Source organism: Diceros bicornis, chromosome 17 (assembly GCF_020826845.1).
Source record: "Diceros bicornis minor isolate mBicDic1 chromosome 17, mDicBic1.mat.cur, whole genome shotgun sequence".
Classification (NCBI taxonomy): Eukaryota; Metazoa; Chordata; class Mammalia; order Perissodactyla; family Rhinocerotidae; genus Diceros; species Diceros bicornis.
Window position 1 is genome coordinate 21,916,414 of NC_080756.1, and position 22,973 is coordinate 21,939,386.

Sequence of the window (22,973 nt, forward strand, 5' to 3'; positions counted from 1 at the left end):
AGACCTTTCTAACCACCTAACTCTTCTGCTGGGAGGGCTTGGGCTGCGGGAAGGGTCTCCTACCCTGTGGGGGAAAGAAGAGACTGAAACTTCTGGCAGTTTCTGGTGCCTTCTTTCTCCGTGGCTGATTAGATCTTGAGCCTTCACTCTGCTCCATTCTTTTGCATGTTAACTGCTTTTTGAATAACAAAGTCTGGGTCATCTCCATTCCTCCTGGGACCTCAGCAACCCCAGGACCCCAGTGACTCTAACACCCCAATAGAGGGGTTCCATGGAGTAACAGGAAGCTGCCTCCTTCTCTGGTTTTGTCTTTTTCTTTGTTTGATCCCTTAAAGAGTGTTTGAGTGACAAGAACTTGTACTTATCCATCTCTCGAATCTTACATTCTTTTCTGTTTTTTCCGCTTACAGGGCAGCCAGGACCAAAGGTGAGGGTTTGCTTTTTGTCTTTTGGGGTTGTTTTTAGTTTTTTCTTTTTTGCTTTTGCCTTTATATTTCCTTCCTTGGAAGCAACGCTGTGCTCACCCAGCCTATGAGTTTTTAGGCATCAATAGAGTCTGGTTCAGAGGGCACCTGGACATTGGGCCCCTGGGCAGGGTTTGGGGCTTGGGGCTTGGTGGGCTTGCTCGGCTCAATCCTGAAAATGTGTCGTGTTTCAGGGACAGAAAGGAGAACCTGGAGACATCAAGGATGTAAGTACAAATCATCTCACCCCACGTTGCATCTACTCCTCCGCCTGGGTCCTTTCCTTGGGTTCCCTCTAACCGCCATGCTGTGGGTCTCTCTCTCACAGGTTGTAGGACCCAAAGGACCTCCTGGACCCCAGGTAAGAAAGGGAGAAATCCCTTCCTCCATCCCTTCCTTGAGGTACTGATCTGCAAGCCCCTGGTCTTGCTGTCGTCTCAATATTTTCTTCACCTTCAGGGACCTGCAGGTGAACAAGGACCCAGAGGTGATCGTGGTGACAAAGGAGAAAAAGTGAGTGGAGAAACAGTGCTGCCCGACCCTGTAGACCCCCCATGTGCCTGACCACCTCCTCAAGGGCCGCCTGTGGATGACTGCTTCACATTGCTGCCTTTTTCTCTTTCTGCCAAGGGTGCCCCTGGACCTCGTGGCAGAGATGGAGAGCCTGGGACCCCTGGAAATCCTGGCCCCCCTGGTCCTCCTGGTCCCCCTGGCCCCCCTGGCCTTGGTGGAGTAAGTATCCTTACATCCCCTTCCTTCAGGCTGTCCCTCCGGAAATGTGGCTTCTAAATTGCTATTCACACTTACCTGGCTGGCTCTGAGGGCTGCCAGCAGTGTGTACGTAGCCTGCCCACAGGCTTCTCCCCCAGGCCTATAATTTAGTGGAATCACATACTAGGTGTGAGACTGTGGCTCTAAGGGCTGACTTTTTTCCCTCACTGGGTTTCTGCAAGGAAAGTCTTGAGTTACCTGGCCCCCTGGCGTCTGTACTGTGTGGTTGATTCTTGGGAGTGGGTGTGGGGGCTGGGGGAGAGGATGATTGGGCACTTGTAGTTCGCTAGAAGAAGAGTGACCACTGTCCTTGGAAGACATTTAATCTTGGTCCTTGCCAAGTACATTCCAAGTAACTATTCATTCTCATGAAAGAGCCCCACTGAGTGAAGGTGTGGGGCTAAAGTCACTTTTGGAATCAAACCAATCAACAAATTTCATTATTGCCCAGTTTTTGCAGGTTTGCCATTTTGATGTTTGCTGTGTTTTAAATTTTTAAACTTAAAATGGCTCATAGACACCTGCTACATCCCATGCTAAAATATTTCAAGACTGTTGATTTTAGTCTTTTAAGGCTGGACATATAAAGTCTTGGAAAATTTAAAATAACACCTTAAAAGTGATGTTTTAATTATATTTCTCAATATATGTTAAATAATGTATTTAATATTTTAGAATTAAAAAAATAATTTCATAAAGTGAAATGCAAGTAATTGATACTCTTTCAAATAATACCTATCTTCCAAGGAAATGATTCTGTCACTCTCATCTAATAACACATTTCCAAAACTATTTTTCAGAAATCATTGGTAATTCTAATCAATGCCAGGTTAATCTCTAACAATTGGAGTTTATCTAAGTAGAGTTTTTTTTTCTGTCCAGATATAGCTTACCTAGCCAAGTAGGAAAAACCTCAGGCCTCTCGAGCTCCTAAGGTTGTTGGGTTTACTTGCAGAACTTCGCTGCCCAGATGGCTGGAGGATTTGATGAGAAGGCTGGTGGCGCCCAGTTGGGAGTAATGCAAGGACCAATGGTAAGAAAAGACACCAGTTTTTTGCAGCCAAAATGGCAGGATGTGGCCCTTAGCTGAGCCAGAGAACCTGACAACCTCACTTCCCAGTTAATTGCTTAGAGCGGCCCTTCTCTATTGGCTATGTAACCTCCTATTTAGTTAGCCCAAAGCATTTAGTTTTTAGTGGCGATGGATGCCAGTTTCATGATGCACTGGAGTGACTAAGAAGAATGAGGATGGAGAGATGCATATAGGCTGATCTGTTAGAAGACCAGTTGCTATTGCTCTTGGAAGGAGAACTGAAGAATGCAGAGAGCAGCCACTGTTCTCCAGCATCCACAAGACTTCCAGCAGGAAATCTCAGCCCTGCAGCTCCGACTTGGCACATGCTAAATGAAACTCAGACTTTAGTAAACATGGCTGCTGTCCAGGAGAAAGCAAGGCCAGCTTCTCCGTCCAAACGGTGCCTATAAATAAAAATAGATTATTGCATGGGGAGTGGGAAATGAGAGGGAGCAGCCACGGTAGGCCCCCTGCCCACAGAATAACTCCTTGTCCTTTGTCTGGGCTGTTGGCTGGGAGGAGGTGGCACACTGGAGGCCACTGGTGAAGCGTTTCCAGTAAACCTCCTCATTTTCTGTTTCAATGCAGGGCCCCATGGGACCGCGAGGACCTCCAGGCCCTGCTGGTGCTCCCGTAAGTACTGAGTCTTTCCTCTTGGTGCTGCAGATGCTCTCAAGTTCTCTCGTGTCAGTTTGTGCGAGTTAACCTGGTGTCCTCACTTTACGTTTTAGGGACCTCAAGGATTTCAAGGCAACCCTGGTGAACCTGGGGAACCCGGCGTCTCTGTGAGTACCAGCGCCGGCCCTGCCCTCCTCCTGGGGAGCCTCCAGTGATGTACCACTCAGACCCCAGTACTGTCACCTCCCCAGTGCTTTCCTACAGTAGGGGGCCCAGAGGAAATCCAGATGTCACTTCTGGGAACTCTGACAGAACCAAAGGTGGCAAGAACCACCAGGAACTCTGTCCTAACTGTCTCCTTTCTGGGTCACCCCGGCCTGTGCTCTCTGTGCCTCCCACTATGATCTGCTCTGCACCTTTGCTCTCTCTCAGCACTAAGTGGATTTTTTCCATCTTTCTTCTTTATAGGGAAACTAGCTTCCTAAAGCTACAGTCCCAAAGTTTTGTCCACTGACTAGGTGTCTTCCCCCTCCAACCATCTCTTAAACTCTCTTGCTTTGTTTGTAGGGTCCCATGGGTCCCCGTGGTCCTCCTGGCCCCCCTGGAAAACCTGGTGATGATGTGAGTATACCTGAGCCATCAGATGAGGGCTGCCTTATTTGAAAGGGCCTGGAGAGGGTTTGTGCCAGGGCAGGGAGGTGGAAGTGCTCTTGGCTTGGCCCAGCAGAGACATGGACTCTGTCTACCATCTACATTCCCACTTGCAACTTAGCTTGCAGGTGCCCTGGGGATGGCTTTGGACCCGTTGGGAAGGGAAATAATTAAGACATCATTAGCTCCAGGAAGGGAAATTGAGAAATGAGAGAAGGGAGAGGGAAAACACAAGGGGAAAGATGTAGAGAAGGAAAAACAAAGAAAGCAACGCTCAACAGCCCAACATTATCTCAATTGTAAATGAGCGAGGAAAAGCTCAGCCCGAGTCAGGATGTCTGTAAAGGATGCAAACGAGCAGAGAGACAAGAGTTGGCGCTGGAGCTGTGCTTATGAATGGCGTTAGACAGTAGAAGTCTCTGGAGGTTAGGGAGCACTAGCCCAGTCAGCAGAGCTGAGGAGAGGAGAGGGAAAGCCCACTGGGGGAGCTGGAGGTCGTGGGGACGGAGTATCTTGCCCATGCAACATGCGTCTGTCCGAAAGAATACATGATGACCCAGGAAAGGCGTTCAGGGAAGTCTGGAATCTGAAGGAGATGAGGGAGATGAGGAAGCAAGTGGGCAAAAGGCATGGAGGGCTGGGAGGAGAGATGCTGTTTTGGAGTGTGCCAGCTATGCTAACGTGTCTTCCGAGGATGCTGAGGCACATCTCTCTCCCTTCAGGGTGAAGCTGGAAAGCCTGGAAAATCTGGTGAAAGAGGCCCTCCCGGCCCTCAGGTAAAGCCCCACCTTTCCCAGCTTCGAACCTCATTCCCAGAGTCTCCTTCCTTGCAACCAAGGCGGTGGCCTCACACCAGCTCATCCAGTTCAGTGAGCTCACTTCTAAAATGAAATTCCAACAGTCCCTGCATCCTCACGCCTTCCTGCTGATGATCACATTCCTGATGCTAACACAGGCCCACGGGGGAGGCTGGGCTGTTGCTGTTTACACCCACTTTGCATAAGGTGGGGTGAGGCGCAGGAGGGGATCCTGGGAGGCACTGAAAGAGCTGTCCCCGTGCTGGGCTCCTTGCCTGCTCCCGGGCAGCCTTGGGGAGCTGGCTCTAAAGGCTCCGTGGCAGCGCAGGGCAGCCTCTACCTGGCTCTCCTGCTCTGGGCCCTGAACATCTCCTCTTTGGATTGCAGGGTGCTCGTGGCTTCCCAGGAACCCCAGGCCTTCCTGGCGTCAAAGGTCACAGGGTACGTATCATGGGTGAGGGTGTTGGAAGGAATGGAATGCCTAGGGGAGAGAAAAGCATTTGGGGGCATGAATCTTCCTATTCAGGTTCCCCAGGACTGTGAATGGACATTTTCTCTTGTCCCCTAGGGTTACCCAGGTCTGGATGGTGCTAAGGGAGAAGCTGGTGCTCCAGGTGTGAAGGTAAGGCCCAAGAAGCACAGGGGGTGGGGGATGGAGGGAGACAATGAGGGGCCCTCTTTCTAGTCAAGGAGATGCTCTTGTGCTTAGTGGAGTTAGGACAGCAGAGCAGCTTTGGTTGGGAATACCCAGTCCTGCATCCTGATGGATGAACAGCAGGCCTGGAGAGCTCGGGAAATGTCCCTCACAGAACCGAAGTTTAGGGGCGTCAGTGCTAGCTGAGATGACCAGAGCTTTCAGCTTCTTCCTTGGCAGTTTTCTGGGGGCTGGCAACGGGGTCCCAGTCACTGACCCTGTGCATCTCTTTTCCAGGGTGAGAGTGGAGCCCCGGGTGAGAACGGTTCTCCGGGCCCAATGGTGAGTATGAGCATCACCCCCCGGAGGACCTCCAGACGCCTCCTACAGCCTAGCAACGGGCTCCACTGTGAACACCGCTGCTCCCTTTGTGCAAAGTAGATATTCTGTTTTGTAGATTTGATCCAATTATGAGAAAAGAGTGAAATGTATCAAATAGATGATTTGTTCAAGTTTTCACTAACACATTCTTGAAATAGCCCTGTTAACACCCTTAAGGTGGGCTTCAATTTTTAAAAAGTCTGTTTATTCTCAACATTTCGGGGAGCTCATCTATTGCAAGAAGCAAGGTGTGCCTGTAACAAGGCTCCCGGTAGGTAACTACAGGAGCATCTGCGTGTTCTGCCCGGGCAGAAAAACCTTCAGTGTGGAGGAGGAGTCCTGGACGAGTCAGGAAGGCAGAGTCAGGGACATCGGCACCATAGCCTCCTGGGCGCGTACATGCTCCCTCCCCTCCCGTGTCCTGGAAGGGCATGCAGGTTGAAGTGATGGTGCAGTGTGTCATTGAGCCAACTCATGCTTGTGCTGTCCTGGTGTGTGTTCCAGGGTCCCCGCGGCCTGCCTGGTGAGAGAGGACGGACTGGCCCTGCTGGCGCTGCAGTGAGTAATTGACAAGGCCAAAAGTCACCAATTGCCCAGGACTTTACAGTTTACAAGGCATTTTCATATAGGATTATTTTGCTTGACCCTCAAAACAACCCCATGAGGTATAGAGTGTCGTCATCCCCAAGGATTCCCTCTGAGTGTGCCCGTCACAAATTCCGGGCTCTGTCTGCACAGTTGAAGGAGAGGGGGCCTGTGGGAGGGTTGGTTAGTGAGGGCAGGACTCTGTCTTAACCAGTCTGGATTATTCAGGTAATCCCCTTAACAGCTGCAACCCACTCCCCGGTCAATCCAGTTTTAATTTATGGACAGACTTAAATTGGCTACAGTACTGTGCCACCTTTTGTTCTTTCTGGAAGACTAGAAGTTTGTAGAAAACTATACAGTCTAGCATCGACTCACGGGGCCTTTGTACTTGACACCACTGTTGCTGCTGGTGATACTATGATGTAATGCTAGGGGCCACCATCTCACGGGCACTTCCTATATTTAATACCTTATATCTTTGTCTCATCTAATCCTCCCTCAAATCCTCTGAGGTAGATTCTGTTATTCTCCCCGTTTTAGAGAAGAAGAAACTGAGGCACAGAAAGGTTAAATAACTTTAGACAAACAATGCTTTGCAGCCTCAGACTCCGGTGGCCTCTCGTTCATGTGGGAAATTCAGAGCGTGGGGATTTGCAGCCGATGGAGGGTGCAGGTGTTTAGGTCTGATCTCTGGCAGTAGAGAGCCCTTGTAGGCGCTTGGTCAGGCGAGTGATGTGATGAAAGCATGTTTAAGAAAGATTATGCCTTCTGTTGATTTCATATCCCAGCCGCCCAGGCTCTGAGGCCCCTCCTCACAGGTCCTCGCAAGGCTGGCCAAAGTAAATCAGCTTTACTCAGTTGTGTTGCTTTCCAGATAATGTATCTGTTTGGCAGAAATTTCCCTCAAAAGCAGATCCGTGAAATAACAGGCGGCCTCGACCCCCATTTGTCAGCCAGAGCTGCTGAAGTGCCTTGTCCCCGGGTCACTTTGTGTGAAGGGATTAGAGAGTGCTGGGCCTGCCAAGAAACACTGCTACTTCTGCAGATTAGAGGGACCTGGCTTGTGGCTTTTTGGCCAGGCTTGGAGCCATGGTGGCCGTGCCCCGTGAGGGGCAAAGACGAGCTGTGTCCCCTGCTCTGTTCTCCCTCCTTCCTGAGCACAGTGGACCCTTCTTGGTCCTCTGTGCTGGTTCCTGTCCCCATGGTAGTCAGGCTGGCAGGCTGTGCATAGGATTTGGTGTAGAAGGTTGACAATGTGACGTAGTTTCAAGTGCAGGCCTGGTGCCAAGGCTGGGCCGGGGTCCGGGCTGGGCCGGCCTCACCTGCTGTGGTCACGGGCCCCCCTTGGGCCAGACTGTGCCCTCTCCCCAGCCTTCCTGCAGGGAGAGCCATGGATGCCAGCCCAGCTCTGGCCTGTCACAGCAGCACGGCTGCTCCCCTTCGCTCATGCCCAGTCCCGGGCCTCTCCGCTGGCCAACCCCTGGAGGGAGGGTGCTCCAGAGCTTCTAGAAGCAGCCAGGCCAGCCCAGAGGGGCTCTGGCCAATGCTGAGGCTTTATATTCCCTCTGACATTTTCTTCTAAGTCTTCTCTTGCTTTCCTGTTTAATGCCAATCTGGAGAGTCTCAGGCAGGAGAAATGGACCGTAGCCAGAAAGAGGATTTGAGCCTTATTTAAAACAGGAGCTCCCCCTAAAGCATCCTTCGTCTTCAGCTTCCGAGGAGAGGCAGAGGAGGCGGGAGGGGTTCAGCTGGGGAAAGCACTCCTTGTGGCCTCTCCAGTCCCCTGCCAAGGACCAGGTGCCAGGCCCAGCTCCACCTGGCCTGATGGTTCCCAGAGTTTGAGTAGAAGTTTCTTAGGCCCTGAGGGGCTTGAGAGAGAAAGTTGGGAATGCTCACCACAAACCTGGGGGAAAAATTGTCAAAGCTCAAGTCCTGTAGAGAAAGAACGGGCAGCCCTGCCTTTCTGTGTAAGGAGGCTCAGGGGCACAAGCTCAGATATGGTCCTGGGTCCATGCCCAGCGCCCTGTCCCCATTGTGGAGCCTCTTCCTGGGTTGGCAGCAGCCATCCTGCGGGCATCTTTGTTTTCCTTAGGAGCAGGTTGTGGGGGCGGCAGAGGGGTGGGGGCAGAGCGCAGAGGCATCTTTGAGTTAACCAAGGGGAGGCCTTAACCAAGGAGGTTAACCAAGCCTTAACCAAGGAGGTTAACCAGGCCATGACAGTACTTCCCACTGTGAGCAGGCCGGAGGAACTGAGTTAGGGGGGCTGCTTGGCTGTTTCATTTTCGTTTGGCCCAATTCACTGTCTTTAAATGATAACTCGGCCTTGGAGTTGGGGATATTTGGGGTCTAAACGGAAGGTTAGAAATTACCCAAGCTTCGTTTAAGCTGAGAACAAGCCCACTGCTGCCCCAGAGCACCTGTTCTGGAAGCCACCATGGAGGGGGTCTGTGGCCACTCCCTCCAGAGGGGCTGTCCCGTAGCTCACACCTCACCAGCCTCATGCTCAGCCCTGGGGCACCCCGGGCACGTGGTGCCCACGTTTTCTGTGTGGGTGGGCTGTGGGCAGGGAGGGACTGGACATGTGGGCGCCTCTCATGGCTGCTTCCTTCTCCTCGCTCACAGGGTGCCCGGGGCAATGACGGTCAACCAGGCCCTGCAGGGCCTCCGGTAAGTTCATCCTCATCCTCATCCTCATCCTCATCCTCGGCAGGTTTACTTGAGTCTCATTCAGCAGCGCAGTGAGGTCTGCAGCGTTTATCCAGTGTAACCACAGCAGTGCTCTGACTTCTACTGGACAGGAGGAAGAATAATCTTTCAATATTATGCGAGCACGTTGATAACAAGCTTTGAAGTAATGGTTCGCTTTTCTCAGTTTTTTTGAGGAGGGACAGACAGAGAGGGAAGTGAAAGAATCATCTACTTCTCACCATGTCTAGGGTCAGAAACTTGCTTTGCCATGGGAAACCAGGCTTGAGGACACTGGCAGTGGGGACAGTTTTCATCCAGGGGTTTTCAGCCACAATGGATGTAGAGCAAAATCAGTTCAGAGGTGGGAAGGAGTGTGAGATGTGGGGGTGGCTCACTTTGGAGGCTGGAGAGATTCTGCAGAAACCACATTGACCTCTCCACTCTCTTTCTTCCTGCAGGGTCCCGTGGGTCCTGCTGGTGGTCCTGGATTCCCTGGTGCTCCCGGTGCCAAGGTACGTGCCCTGCTGGTCGACTCAGGAACCCCCTTTTCCCCATAACCCTTGCTGATTGCCCCCTTCCCTTCTGAGTCTCCCACCCCCACCGGCTCTTGCTCTCATGGAGGCCAGGGAGAGAGCCAGGCATTTCGCAGAGTCACCAGCTGGAAGAGAAAGTAAGATGGAATGATAAAACGCTGGGGGTACAGTTATAGCTTCAGAGTGGGGAAAGGCAGAAAAAGATGGGGAGACACCGGAGCCCTGGGAGGGAGCAGAGACCAGGAACCGAAAGCAGGCAGAGTCAGCAGATGCTAGACCCAGAAGAGAGTTGGAGGGAAGTGGGCAAGGAGCCGGTTCCATGCTTCCCCCTCTCCCCTGCTTCATTTGGGGGGCTTGGCTCTTCCAAGCTGTGTTAATAGAGTTCTTCCGAGCATTAATAGAGGCCAGTGGGAGGGCAGCCAGTTCAGGGAAAGGCTCCTGTGGCCCAGGAGGGGTTCCAATGCACGCGTCCCTGGGAATTCTCTCCCACTGCCTCCAGGAGATGAATAAGGAGCCTCCATGTGGTCACTGGCATCAGGTTGCCTTTCCCCTCCTGGGGGTTTCCATGGCAACCAGACAGTGTCTGAGGCCCTGGGAGCAGGGTGAAGGAGACCCATTGTGAAGAGGGACAGCGGAAGGTGCGGGGGCCTGACATTTAGAAAATAATAATTACAGAAGTGAAGCAGGAATGTTCTGAGAGGAAACCTGAGGAGGCCCTGCCCTCCCTCCAGGTCAGCCGTCCTCCACTGGGACTCTGCCATTCAGAGAGCCCAGGTCTCAGCCAGTTGTACTTTCAGGAAAAAATGAAAGTAAAAGCAGATGCCATTTTGGGGGGTGGGGGGTGACAGAAGCCGAGGAGCGCTGGACAGCAGTCATAGCCTGGGGAAGCAGAGTCGGGGTGCTTGTCCTAGCTTGTTTTCACCCTGGCTCTCTGCCTCACTTTAGACGGGCTTGGGCCAGAGCCTGGGGCCGCAGTGTGCACACATCACCAGGCACAAGCGGAGTGGTGCCCTGAGCAAGATGCTCAAGAGCCCCCATTTCCTCAGTAAAAGAGAGACTAGGTGCAGACAGGGGAGGTAGAGGTGCCTGCCCATCTCAGCCGTCTGTCCATCTCACCACGACGTTAGGCTGGCAGGATCCTCCAGCACAGGCTTTCCTGTTGGTGCTGACGGGGCCAGCACGATGCCCGTTGCTGTAGCATGTAACTGTGCTTTTGCGTGAGGTGGTGTACGGTGTAGGCAGGAGATGGAGAGTAGAGGAGGCAGAGGGAGGAAGTCATCAGGTGGGCGAGCTCAGTCACGCGGCCTGTGTGGGAACAAGTGTGGGGACAGGTGTGCTCACATGCAGGGTGGGTGCATGCGTATAACGCAGCTATACGTTTTGGTGCATGCCTGCAGTTCACCCTGAACTGTTGCTGGCCCACAAGAGGTCCGCGTCCCCCTGTCTTCTCTTCATTCCATTCCTCCTTGTCTCTTCCCAGGGTGAAGCTGGCCCCACTGGTGCTCGTGGTCCTGAAGGTGCTCAAGGTCCTCGTGGTGAACCTGGTACTCCTGGGTCCCCCGGGCCTGCGGGTGCCGCTGTAAGTGCAGCTTCTCTTTGGCCTGAAGGGTCTGGGGTCTGTGGCCTTGGCGCTCTTGCCTCTGTGCTTAGCTGTGAGGGAAGTGGACCCCAATCACCAGACCTTCATCCTGACTCAACGCCTGCCCCCTCATCTCTAGAGACAAGTCTCCCTCCGTCTCCAGTCCTCCCCTGGAAACATCCAGTGGGACTGTGCCTGTAATGGACAACTGTGGGGAGGGCTCAGCGGTGGCTGGGATTTATTCTTTGCTGCTCATTTTATAACGATGCCATCTCCTTTTTCAGGGTAACCCTGGAACTGACGGAATTCCTGGAGCCAAAGGATCTGCTGTGAGTGTCGCCCTGGCCTTGGCTCCTCCAGGTGGGGTAGGTCCTTCCCCGCCCCCCTCCTCATGCCCCTCTCTTCTGCTCACACTCACAGGGTGCTCCTGGCATTGCTGGTGCTCCCGGCTTTCCTGGGCCCCGTGGTCCACCCGGCCCTCAAGGTGCTACTGGTCCTCTGGGCCCGAAAGGTCAGACGGTAAGAGCCCAGAGTGAACCCAAGTCCCAGGGACACCGCTGGAGTCAAACCCTGCCCTCCCTCCTTCCTGTGCTCGCCAGTGTCCTCAGTGGGCGTCTTGAAGGGTTTCTGGAGGTGGGGGCCAGGCCATGGAGAGAACCCAGTGTGAGACCCTGCCTCTCTCTTTGTCAAGGGTGAACCTGGTATTGCTGGCTTCAAAGGCGAACAAGGCCCCAAGGGAGAACCTGTGAGTATCCCCCACCGTGAGACCAGCCCTTGTCTTTCCACGCTGCTGCTCTGCCGGCCCAGGGCCGTCCCCCGCCCACTGCCCGCCTCCCCTGTAGCCCCAGCCCCCAGTCTGAGACCTCTTGGGCTGTGCCCAGAGAAGGCGACGTGACAGGGCTGAGAAGCTGGTGCAGCTCCAGCTCCCGTCTCCAGCTTCGCCGGTTTGAACAATGTGAATTTCACACACTCTCTTCCCTCTGGGCCACCTCTGCTCTTCCCCAGCTGACCCTGTATGGCCTCCCTTCCCCAAGTCCCCCAGCCCTGAAGCAATTGCCGAGGCCACTTCCTCCACACCCGGGGCCAGCGCTTGCCCCAGGGCCAGGTGAAGACTCACCCTCTTTCTCTTTCGTGTTGGTTCTCAGGGCCCTGCCGGGCCCCAAGGAGCCCCTGGTCCTGCTGGTGAAGAAGGGAAACGAGGTGCCCGCGGAGAGCCTGGTGGTGCTGGGCCCGTCGGTCCCCCTGGAGAAAGAGTAAGTGGGCGAAGAGTCCCCGCTTTCACTGGGTGTGACCTCGAGATGGAAGCCGAGACCTGTGGCTCTGTGTTCTGCCAAGTCCTGTGGGCTTCTGGACACCACACTCCACTTCTCTCACCTTCTCCTTACTTGTGATCCCACCCCCGGGATGACGTGAAACAGTTTGAGCTCCTTCCCAGGAAGGTGGGGACAGGCCCAAGGAGTTAATCTCTCAGAATCTTGAGAGCTGTAGCTACTGCTCCACAGAAATCATGGTTGGTGGGTTGGTGGGTTGGTGGGATGGACACCCTGGACCCTGGCTAGGCTCTCTGCAGCCATGGCGGCGTCAGGGGCCATTCTAAGTTGCTACCTCTCCTCCCCACTTCTTCCTAGGGTGCTCCTGGCAACCGTGGTTTCCCAGGTCAAGATGGTCTGGCTGGTCCCAAGGTGAGCGGGGGAAGAGGGACTGGGGTCCGTCCCTTCCTGCATCCCTGGTCAAATGGCCTCGCACTGACCCCCTGCCTCCTGTTGTATAGGGAGCCCCTGGAGAGCGAGGGCCTAGCGGCCTTGCTGGCCCCAAGGGAGCCAATGGTGACCCTGGCCGTCCTGGCGAGCCGGGCCTTCCTGGAGCCCGGGTAAGTAGAGCTGCTTTTGCCCTCGGCTTCTGACTCTGAGCAGCCCCCTCTTGCCCTTCCCTACCTGCTGCCTCCAACCCTGTGCTGCCAGGATTGGGAGGTACTGGGGCCTGCCCTGACCCCATCCTCTTCTCCCTCCTGAACAAAAGGGTCTCACTGGTCGCCCTGGTGATGCTGGTCCTCAAGGCAAAGTCGGTCCTTCTGTAAGTCCATCATCTGGGGTTGTTGGGAGGGGTGGGAGGATATCCTTGGGGAGGCAGGTGGGAAGAGAGACAGGAATTGGGTGGGGGCAGCCTGTGAATCTTGAGAATTGGAGAGGGGGATAGATGCTAGTTACTGGGGCCGGTGTGGCCTATGCTGGGGCTGTGAGCTCTGGAAATGCCACCCCCTTGCGTATTTGGGCCTTTCCTTGGGGGGAAGACAAAGCCTGGTGTGCACTTTCAGGGGGAAAACTTCTAAGCTAAGCAGTGCCTTGTCGCCGATGGGGTCCATGTGTGTGGTGTGGGCTGCTGGCTGCAACCTTGGTCAGTCCCACGCTGTGTGTCTGGCCGGTGTCTAGCCCTGTGCCAGCCGCATAGCAGACACTTAATAGATATCGGATGGACGAATGTGGTCAGAGTGTCTCTGTTCTGAGAGTGATGTCCTCTCTTTCAGGGAGCCCCTGGTGAAGATGGTCGCCCTGGACCTCCCGGTCCTCAGGGGGCTCGTGGGCAGCCTGGTGTCATGGGTTTCCCTGGCCCCAAAGGTGCCAATGTAAGTAACAACCTGCCCTTCCATTCCCTCCACACGGTGCTTCCTCCCTCCCTGCCCCTGGGAAAGGCCTGGCTCCTGAATAGTTAACCCAAGGGTAGTGATGAGTGGGACCCCTGGTGCCATGGGCAGCTCGGGCCTCCATGTCCCTCAGGGGTGCATGTGGTCTGGGGAGACCCAGGGCTCCTTAGAGCCTCAGGACATCTCAGCCATGACATTGTCCCATGGGGCAGTGCTGTCACACCTCTGAGCATAAGAGAAGGTGTTGATACTCGGCTTTAGTCTTTGCTGTGGTCCCAAGCCCCAGTCTCCCCAGCCTGCTCTACTCCCCACTCCCACCAAAACCCTCCACCTCATGGTCCTGCACTCTGTCCTCCAGGGTGAGCCTGGCAAAGCTGGTGAGAAGGGACTGCCTGGTGCTCCTGGTCTGAGAGTAAGTACCCTCCCCACTGCCTGTGACCCGGTGTTGGCTGGACATCTGCGAGGGGAGAGGCATCCCTCTGGCATGCTCCTGGGGTCCCTAGTTGGCAGTGTGGATGCCTGTGGCTGAGCCTGTGCTACTCTGGGCTCTTTGGGAGTCCACACAGGGAGATGAGGAAGCCTCCCATGCTGAGAAAGACTTAGGGAGGATGGGTGGAAATGGGGTTTGGTGGGGGGTGGCGGAGGTCTGGAAACTCTGGGCCACAAAGTGCACCTGCCTAGCCCTAGGGGTCTGCGGAACTGAAGAAAAGTGTGTCCTTACACCACCCTTTTCTCTCCCCACTAGGGTCTTCCTGGCAAAGATGGTGAGACAGGTGCTGCAGGACCCCCTGGACCCGCTGTAAGTACCTGCCCAGCTTTTCCAGGTGGCCCTGTGGGCAGGGGCTTGGTGGGATGGAGGTGGGGAGACTTCAGGCCACCCAATAGTGGAGCTGACAGGCGGCTGTGGATCTGGGCTGATCCAGGACACCTGACCAGCCTGAGCTGAGGCAAGGTGTCCCAGGAGGCAGTGTGGCCACCCCGGTTGTCAGGGGTCAGGTCATTGGTGGGAGAACAGTGAGGCACGCACGCATGCACGTACACTTTGCTTGGGTGATGCAGGAAGATGGCGGGAAGCTGTCTGCCCCGCCCTCCTGCTGGCCGCCCCAGGCCCCTCCAGCGGAGGCTCTCAGATTCTCTGGGCACTGGCTCACCTCACCTTTGTTTCCTTCTGCAGGGACCTGCTGGTGAACGAGGCGAGCAGGGTGCTCCTGGGCCATCTGGGTTCCAGGTAGGTGACTGGACTGGGCTTTCTCTTCAGTCCCTTTCCACACCCAGGGCTCCGCGGGGCAGCAGCAGGCACCGTGGGCGAGGGCCCACCCCTCTTGAGAGGGACCTGGAGAACGAGGCTTCCCTGCACTCCTGGCTGTAGCCCTGTGCCCCTGTGCCGGGCCTCCCTGGTGGCTGGGGACAACAAACTCAGTCCTTTCCTAATGCATGCCCCTTTGGCTTCTAGGGACTTCCGGGCCCTCCTGGTCCCCCAGGTGAAGGTGGAAAACCAGGTGACCAGGTGAGTATGGGGCTCTTTGAACCTGCAACCTGTTTAGATGGGAAGATCTATTCTGATGCCCAGGAGACAAGGGCAGGAGGGCACGAGGAGCCCGGGAGGCCTGGGAATGTCCAGGACCCACATCCCAACTCTCCGCAGAAGACAGTCTGAGCTCAGCCCTCAGTGGGAGAGATGCTCAGCCAAGGCTCTGTGACATACGAGCCTTCGCTCTCTCACATCCATTTTTGTTCTTCAGGGCGTTCCTGGAGAAGCTGGAGCCCCTGGCCTCGTGGGTCCCAGGGTGAGTGTCCTATTGGCCATTTCTGGTGGTCTCCTTGGGCCTGCTTTCTCCCTGTGCAGTTCTGCCAGTGCGTCCCAGCAGCACAGCTGCCCTGGGTCCTGGGGTCTCACTCTGCTCCCCACCTCCTTGCTTCTCACTGCTCCTCCTCTCTCCCTGGGCCTCCGCCCCATCTCTTGCCTGATTGCTCCTTGGTGTCTCTGCTGCAGGGTGAACGAGGTTTCCCAGGTGAACGTGGCTCTCCCGGTGCCCAGGGCCTCCAGGGCGCCCGTGGCCTCCCAGGCACTCCTGGCACTGATGGTCCCAAAGTAAGTGAGGCGGGTCCTGCTTGGTCTTCTGGGTGGGCCTGGGAGGCCCTGTTGAGGGAGGAGGAGGAGAAAGAGGAGGGGGCTCAGGAGGAATGAAGATAGAAGGAGGGAGGTGTGGAAGACGAGACAGAAAGGAGGTGTGGGCAGAGGAGGAAGGGTAGGAAAGGGGGCACGTGGGTCCTGGGGGAGGTGCTGCCCACCACAGACTCCTTCTTCCCCCACAGGGCGCAGCCGGCCCAGCTGGCCCGCCTGGGGCTCAGGGCCCTCCAGGTCTGCAGGGGATGCCCGGTGAGAGGGGAGCAGCTGGTATCGCTGGGCCCAAGGGAGACAGAGTAAGTACTGAGTTGACCGTGCCTTCTCCAGAGCCATACTTCCCTGCCCCCACCCTCTCCCCGCGGGACCTGGAGGAGAGTTCCCAGTTACCCCGCTTGAGGAACTTGGAGACCTCCCTCCAAAGCTCTCTGTTTGCCTTTTAATGCCATCCTCCCCCTCCGCTCCCCTCCGTCTCACTCCTATTACTCCTGAGACCCCAGCAAGTCCCACTTGGCCTGGATCTGAGCTCTGCCTGGAGCCCTGGCCAGGGTGAGACTGAGCTGGCAAAGGGGGTCTTTGAATGGCCCCCTGAGGTGGCCCTTTTTCTCTATCCCACAGGGTGATGTTGGTGAGAAAGGCCCTGAGGGAGCCCCCGGGAAGGATGGTGGACGAGTAAGTGAATGCTGGTTGCAGGCTCCTCGGGGACTGGGATGGGGACAGATGCGGGGGACCCCATGGTCTCCAGCTCTGCACTCAGGGGAGAGAGGGGCAGTGTGTGAGTGCGGCCTCTGGTCCTATCTCAGTTGTATGGGTTGGCAACCGCAGGGACTTCCCTGTCAAACCAGGGGGCCACAGAGTGACAGGGAGTTCTGGGGGCTCTGGGAGGAGGCACCAAGGTCCATTGGGGGTGGGGCCCCAAAGTCCCTGCTGGGCTCCAAGTCCCGGGCCCTGACTCCCCCTGCCTCCCTCACCTCCGCCTTCTCCTTCCCCAGGGTCTGACTGGTCCCATTGGCCCCCCTGGCCCAGCTGGTGCCAATGGTGAGAAGGTGAGTCTTGGTTCCCTTTCCTCTCTCTCCCTCGCCTCCCCCATCAAGCCTCCCTCTCATCTCCTGCCAAAGGCTGCTATTTCTTCTCCTCACTCAACAACTGTCACCCTCCCGCCCACTGGGGGCTGTGAGGAGTGAAGGGCGGGGGTCTTCTTAGAAGCAAAGTCACTGGCTGTGCCCTGTCCAGTGGAGCAGTTGGACTGCGGGTAGAAGTGCGTCCAGCAGAGGCCCTGAGGAGGGTGCAGCCGTGGGCTGGAGCAAAAAGGAGGAGACAGGCTGTGGGGGACCCAGAGCCCCCGGGCATTGTCAGGGCTTCCTGGATGCACTGTGCTGTGACCCCACCCCCTCACCCATGGCTCCTGTCCCCCTCTCCCCACCTTAGGGAGAAGTTGGACCTCCTGGTCCTGCAGGATCTGCTGGTGCTCGCGGTGCCCCGGTGAGTATCTGCCCTTGAGCCTGGCTCTGTCCCCAGGCCCCTGGGAGCAAGGGAGCGGCTCTGCCTCTCAGCCCAGCCCTGCAGGCACCCGGCACTGGCTCCCTGCTGCCCTTTGGGTCTAGGGGTGGGAGGAGGGATGAGAAAGGAAGGGAGAAGGCATGTCACTCCCATGATGTGGTCAAGGTGGAGGGCCTTCGGGTCACCAGATCCTCTGACCAAGAGAGGCTTTCTCACCTGGGTCCCTTTATTTGGGACGGAACTTCCTAAAGGCTACTTTCAGATGCCTTCTCTTGGGGGTTATTGTACAAGAGGCTGGGCTGGGCCAGAAAGGGCTCTGGGCTCGCAGGAGGGAACAGAAGCGGGCAGGCAGTGGGGCCTTACCCTCCTGAGGCCCCTTCTCTCACAGGGCGAACGTGGAGAGACTGGACCCCCCGGACCCGCTGGATTTGCAGGTCCTCCCGTGAGTATCCCGGTCCACCCTCACTCCCACCACCCCCTACTCAGGCTGGTGCTGCATCCTGCCCCAAGGTCACCTCCACCCCTTGTGCCCATTGCTACTCCTGGGAGGATAGTTGATTGATCAGAAAATTTAAAGAAAAGAGAAATGGCCTCTCCTCTCCTCTCCTGTCACACCCCCACACTAATACAGCAATCCTGTCTTAGAGCCAGCTTTTGGGCCCTGGGTGGACACACTTACACACATGCACGCACGTACGCACTCACGCACACACACTCACTCAGAGCCTCTGGCCCTTTTGGGAGAATCTCGAGTATTTGGCTTGCCCCTCCCTCACCTGCTTCCTCCTTCCCGGGACAGGGTGCTGATGGGCAGCCTGGTGCGAAGGGCGAGCAAGGAGAGGCCGGCCAGAAAGGTGATGCTGGTGCCCCTGGTCCTCAGGGCCCCTCTGGAGCTCCTGGGCCTCAGGTGGGTAGCACTGAGCTCTCCCAGGAGCTGTTCCCACGGGGCAGGGGTGGTTGGGTGCAGGGTGAGAGGCCTGGACAGCCAGAGAAGGACTAGGAGGCCTGGGGGATGCCCACCTGAGTGTAGGGCCCTCCACTCAGCAGACTCTGGAGCCTGCTGCTGCCGCTGCCGCAGGAGGGAGAGGCTGTGGGGAGGAGGGATTTGCACTCAGGGTGAAGGTTCCTGCAGCTAAACTGGCTTTCACTGTCTTGGGCGGGGGTGTGAGGTGTGCGGTGGGGGTGCTGGGGGACAGAGAGAGTGCAGGCCATGTCTCCCTGAAGACAGACATCCCCAGATGGAGGAGCCAGTCTCCTGGGGACGGGCAGGGGAGACCTTGGACTGGCTCCGTGGATCCCTGCTGGGCTTCTCCATCTTGACATCTCCTAGAACACTCTCCTAGAACACTCGTCTCCTGCTGGCCAAGGTGGCTGGCCTGCCTATGACAGCTTCTCCAGGCTGGGATTTTAGTGCCGAGAAAGCAGCATCTGTGAAAACTTAGCCTTAGAGAGTCCTCCGGACAGGCTCTCCCCCTCATAGTCTCCCTCCTTTCTCCCCAGGGTCCTACTGGTGTGACTGGTCCTAAAGGAGCCCGAGGTGCTCAAGGGCCCCCGGTGAGTGAGGCCCCTGTTCCCACCATCACCCAGGTGGGGTGGAGGGTACTGTGGGGGCAGCAGCTTCTCTCACTCCCCTGACCTCATGAATGGCCCCAGAGGCTCCCACGGAAGTGTTCTGGGAGTTACCCACCTCCTGCTTTCTCAGCCCTGCTCTTGCCCCCAGCCCAAGCCCACTCCACAGCCAGGGGAGAGAGGCACCCCCTCTGCTGGTGCGCAGTGATCCTGGGGGGCCCTGGGCCAGGCTTGGCCCCCTGACTAGATCCCTGAAACACTGAATGCCCCAGCTGGATGTTCCCCTGCAGGAGCTGGAGGCAGAGAGGCTACAGCTGCATGGTCCTATGTCTGGACCCCTGGGGTGCCTTTCTCCCTCTCTACCTCCCCTCGCCCCTTTCCACACCAGCCTCTGAAACCCCCACGTTTGATTCTTGGACTTCCTGTGGGCCCAAAGTATTCAGGGGCTCTCCTCTCCTCCCATAGGGAGCCACTGGATTCCCCGGAGCTGCTGGCCGCGTCGGACCCCCAGGCTCCAATGTGAGTGCTGCTCCAGGCTGGTTCCTACCTTACTTCTGGCATGCGAGGCACAGGCAGGAGCCGAAGAGTCTGGCCCAGTGCCCAAACAGGGCCCAGAGAGCCCAGGCTGGCCTCCACCCCTTGTGCCCATTCCCACTCCTGGGAGGATAGTTGATTGACCACGGAACCTATCCCCCTAGATAGCTGGGAGCAAGGCTGTGACCCCTTTGTTGGCCACAGGCAACCTTCCCTGCTGGCTTGGGCTCAAACCCTCAGACTCTGACTTTTGGGCAGAACGGGGCTGGCACAATTGCCTTCATCATGGACACGCATTTCTTGAGCACGTGTGTGCGCCTGGCCCTGTGCAAGTCGTACGTGTTGCCCTAGGGAGTCTGCAGTGGAGGGAGGAGAGATGACAAAAAGTTGCCCAGCTCACCCACACCAAGTGCAGAGGGAGCAGGTGCAGAGGCTTAGGGGTCAGAGGAGCAAGCTCTGCGCTGTCCTTGAGGAAGGTGGGATTGAGGCTGAAGGAGAGGAGGCAGGAGGGGTTCCAAGCAGATCAGAAAAAGCAAAGTGCGCAGGGGCCAGAGAAGCCAGGGCTGGCTGCCCGGAGCTCTCACGTGGGAGAGGAGATGGAAGAGGTAGCCTGGGTGGGGTCAGGCTCCCCTTAGTGTGGAGGGAGCTCCCAGAGGGCAACCGCTGTCCCTGGGGCCACAGCTTTGGCAGCCTGAATAGATGGAAAAGGGTGAGATGAGTTCTCACTTCCCGCATTTGCTCCTTCTAGGGCAACCCTGGACCCCCTGGTCCCCCTGGTCCTTCTGGAAAAGATGGTCCCAAAGGTGCTCGAGGAGACAGCGGTCCCCCCGGCCGAGCTGGTGACCCTGGCCTCCAAGGTCCTGCCGGACCCCCTGGCGAGAAGGGAGAACCTGGAGAGGATGGTCCCTCAGTAAGTCCCTCGCCAGGGCCAGGCCAGCCCAGGGCCAAAGTCCTTGGGGCCAGAGCTGTGAGAGGCTTCTGAGCTCTCAGAGCAGAGAGTGGGAGGGAGTGGGGACTGTAGGGGTGCTGGGGAGGGAGCCCTGCAGAGAGAAGTGTCCTGTGAGGAAGAGCTGATCCTTGCGGAGTCAGTGGCCAGACGGCCTGGATGGCTGGGCCGCTGTGTCACTTCTCAAGTTCTCATCTCCCACCTCTCTTCTCTTAGGGTCCCGACGGTCCTCCAGGTCCCCAGGGTCTGGCTGGTCAGAGGGGCATTGTTGGTCTGCCTGGACAGCGTGGTGAGAGAGGATTCCCCGGCCTGCCCGGCCCATCGGTGAGTGAGGGATTCTCCTTCCTCTAGGCCAGCTGGGCTCAGCCTGGCTCAGGCCCAAGTGCTCTTGGTGCAGTGGCCTGGCCTCTGCAGAAGCAACGCCACCCCCTGAGGCTTCCACCCACTCAGCACCCTCAGGACTGTCCCTTCATCAGCCCTTTCCCAGGAAAGGCTCAGCGGGCCCGGGCAGGGGTGCTTAGACTGTGCTCTCATCCTTGTCACTGTCCCTCAGGGTGAGCCTGGCAAGCAGGGAGCTCCTGGGGCATCTGGAGACCGAGGTCCCCCTGGTCCAGTGGGTCCTCCTGGCCTGACTGGTCCTGCTGGTGAACCTGGACGAGAGGTGAGTGGTGGGACCCAGAGTGGGGTGGCCCTTACTAGGGAGACGAGTGCTGGTGGCCAGGCCAAGCCCTAATGGCCTGGAGAGGGGGATGACAGGAGGGACTGATGGGCCAAGTGCCCGGGGGTCATGGGAAGGTCGTGATGGGAGAGAGAAGGACTCGGAGACTAAGACCTGGGTGAATAGGGAGGAAGGCAGAAGGAAGCTCGGGGAGAAAGCTTTGGCTTCAGTGGTCAAATGGAAGGGAACAAGCCTGGGGCTTCTGTAGGGAGCACGGGAGAGCAGAGCAGAACACGGGTGGGGCAGTTCTAATGGCATCTTGTTTCCCTTTGCCCAGGGAACCCCTGGTGCTGACGGCCCCCCTGGCAGAGATGGCGCAGCTGGAGTCAAGGTGAATATCTGGGTGTCTCTATGTGCAGTGGGACAGGGAGGACATTCCCTCTGGCCTAACAGGTCAGCCCGGGGTGGCAGGTTGGGGTCAGAGTCTTATGTCAGTCTGGAGGGAACTTCTCTCCTTGCCTCTTCTGGCACATTCTTCTCTGAGCCTGAGACCTCTCTCCTGACAGGGTGATCGTGGTGAGGCTGGTCCCCTGGGTGCTCCCGGAGCCCCTGGACCCCCCGGGTCTCCTGGCCCCGCAGGCCCAATTGGCAAACAGGGAGACCGAGGAGAAGCTGTGAGTATCCTTAATTCAGTGAAAGCTGGAAGGAGGAGGGTGGCTGAGTGAGCGGGGAGCTCTTTCACAATCTGCCCTCCCCACCCCAGGCCCTGGAGGCATAACTGGTCCCCGCGGGAGCGGCGGCTGCAGTCCTGGCCAAGGCCAAGGGGCAGACACGGAGGGAGGCCATGCCTGTCCTGGCTTTGCTCTGATGTTGCTCCCGCTCTCTCCTCATAGGGCGCACAAGGCCCCATGGGACCCGCAGGACCGGCTGGAGCCCGGGGATTGCCGGTGAGTATCTGAGCGTCCTGTGCCGGGTCCCCCACAGGCACAGCTCGGAGGGCAGCAGGGACCGAGGATCCTGGAACTCCTTGGCTCAGCTGAGGCCAGCAGAAGGCTCTTGCCCTGACCTGACCCAACCCGTGTCTGTCTTGTTCCCAGGGCCCTCAAGGCCCCCGTGGTGACAAAGGAGAAGCTGGAGAGGCTGGCGAGAGGGGACTGAAGGGACACCGTGGCTTCACTGGTCTGCAGGGTCTGCCCGGCCCTCCTGTGAGTGTTGCTGTGTGTGCTCGGCTCCCGACAGCCTCCCACAGCTCAGAGCCCACTTGAGTCTCCCATGCTGCTAAGACAACGTGGGATCATCCTAAGAGATTTCCAGCACTCCCTCAGGGTTGGAGGGAGGAGGAAGTAGAAAGGGAATGGGGGCGGGACATGTATCTGCTCCCCTAACTTCCAAGAGAGATATATATACATTCAAGAAGGCTTCCCGTCCTGGAAGATGGAGCCCGTCTCTGCTCACCTCTGACCTTTGCCTCTTCCTTCTGCACAGGGTCCTTCTGGAGACCAAGGTGCTTCTGGTCCTGCTGGTCCTTCTGGCCCTAGAGTAAGTGAGATGGAGTGAGCCCTTCCTCAGAGGGGAAATGGGGCTGGGGCCCTGGCCACGTGTTCTGATGGGGAGGGAAACATTGCCCCTCTGGGGAAGGCCTGGGCTCAGGGGGCCTCACTCAGCAGTGGAGGTAGGACTGTCCCTGTGTGACTGCAGTCAGAAGAGCACCCACAATCACAGGCAGATGAACATGAGAGCAGCTCTGAGCTGTCGGACAGGCCTCCTGCAAATAGGATTTTACACGGAAGAGCTGAGGAGGGTAGGAGAGCCATGAAGCCATCCTGCTGGTTCTTGGCCAAATAGAGACCAGTTTGGGGTTCTATGACTGAAAAATGTGAAGAATTGGGAGCAGACTGGCTAGTGGTATCAGGATGGCCTCCTAACCAGCCCCAGCCACTCTGACCTGCCCTTTCTCACTGCCTCTCTCTCTCCTGGCCTGCAGGGTCCTCCTGGCCCTGTCGGTCCCTCTGGCAAAGATGGTGCTAATGGAATCCCTGGCCCCATCGGACCTCCTGGCCCCCGTGGACGTTCAGGAGAAACTGGCCCCGCTGTAAGTGTCCTGACTCCTTCCCTGCTGTCTGAGGCGTCCCAGCATCTGGGAGCTTGCGCTCTCTGGTGCTAAGAGCCTCTTTAGGGGCATCAGCCTGCAGCTAACGGTGAAGGCATCCTTTATCCTGGG

At 57.1% G+C, this 22,973-nt stretch overlaps 1 protein-coding gene across 2 annotated transcripts in view; it reads left to right on the forward strand.

The window, feature by feature from the left end:
* COL2A1 (collagen type II alpha 1 chain) overlaps window positions 1–22,973 on the forward strand; it is a 31,676-nt gene that overhangs the window by 5,585 nt on the left and 3,118 nt on the right. For both annotated transcript variants that reach the window (XM_058558402.1, XM_058558403.1), the window contains 48 exons: window positions 411–427; window positions 659–691; window positions 793–825; window positions 924–977; window positions 1,095–1,196; window positions 2,191–2,268; window positions 2,899–2,943; window positions 3,042–3,095; window positions 3,496–3,549; window positions 4,302–4,355; window positions 4,764–4,817; window positions 4,945–4,998; window positions 5,308–5,352; window positions 5,896–5,949; window positions 8,602–8,646; window positions 9,126–9,179; window positions 10,681–10,779; window positions 11,064–11,108; window positions 11,200–11,298; window positions 11,471–11,524; window positions 11,925–12,032; window positions 12,408–12,461; window positions 12,551–12,649; window positions 12,799–12,852; window positions 13,304–13,402; window positions 13,779–13,832; window positions 14,166–14,219; window positions 14,595–14,648; window positions 14,874–14,927; window positions 15,163–15,207; window positions 15,414–15,512; window positions 15,737–15,844; window positions 16,164–16,217; window positions 16,538–16,591; window positions 16,974–17,027; window positions 17,434–17,487; window positions 17,845–17,952; window positions 18,546–18,599; window positions 19,080–19,133; window positions 19,897–20,058; window positions 20,311–20,418; window positions 20,648–20,755; window positions 21,090–21,143; window positions 21,319–21,426; window positions 21,646–21,699; window positions 21,850–21,957; window positions 22,238–22,291; window positions 22,737–22,844. In XM_058558402.1, the coding sequence (XP_058414385.1) occupies window positions 411–427; window positions 659–691; window positions 793–825; window positions 924–977; window positions 1,095–1,196; window positions 2,191–2,268; window positions 2,899–2,943; window positions 3,042–3,095; window positions 3,496–3,549; window positions 4,302–4,355; window positions 4,764–4,817; window positions 4,945–4,998; window positions 5,308–5,352; window positions 5,896–5,949; window positions 8,602–8,646; window positions 9,126–9,179; window positions 10,681–10,779; window positions 11,064–11,108; window positions 11,200–11,298; window positions 11,471–11,524; window positions 11,925–12,032; window positions 12,408–12,461; window positions 12,551–12,649; window positions 12,799–12,852; window positions 13,304–13,402; window positions 13,779–13,832; window positions 14,166–14,219; window positions 14,595–14,648; window positions 14,874–14,927; window positions 15,163–15,207; window positions 15,414–15,512; window positions 15,737–15,844; window positions 16,164–16,217; window positions 16,538–16,591; window positions 16,974–17,027; window positions 17,434–17,487; window positions 17,845–17,952; window positions 18,546–18,599; window positions 19,080–19,133; window positions 19,897–20,058; window positions 20,311–20,418; window positions 20,648–20,755; window positions 21,090–21,143; window positions 21,319–21,426; window positions 21,646–21,699; window positions 21,850–21,957; window positions 22,238–22,291; window positions 22,737–22,844 (3,305 nt within the window). The remainder of the gene's footprint in view (window positions 1–410; window positions 428–658; window positions 692–792; window positions 826–923; window positions 978–1,094; window positions 1,197–2,190; window positions 2,269–2,898; window positions 2,944–3,041; window positions 3,096–3,495; window positions 3,550–4,301; window positions 4,356–4,763; window positions 4,818–4,944; window positions 4,999–5,307; window positions 5,353–5,895; window positions 5,950–8,601; window positions 8,647–9,125; window positions 9,180–10,680; window positions 10,780–11,063; window positions 11,109–11,199; window positions 11,299–11,470; window positions 11,525–11,924; window positions 12,033–12,407; window positions 12,462–12,550; window positions 12,650–12,798; window positions 12,853–13,303; window positions 13,403–13,778; window positions 13,833–14,165; window positions 14,220–14,594; window positions 14,649–14,873; window positions 14,928–15,162; window positions 15,208–15,413; window positions 15,513–15,736; window positions 15,845–16,163; window positions 16,218–16,537; window positions 16,592–16,973; window positions 17,028–17,433; window positions 17,488–17,844; window positions 17,953–18,545; window positions 18,600–19,079; window positions 19,134–19,896; window positions 20,059–20,310; window positions 20,419–20,647; window positions 20,756–21,089; window positions 21,144–21,318; window positions 21,427–21,645; window positions 21,700–21,849; window positions 21,958–22,237; window positions 22,292–22,736; window positions 22,845–22,973) is intronic.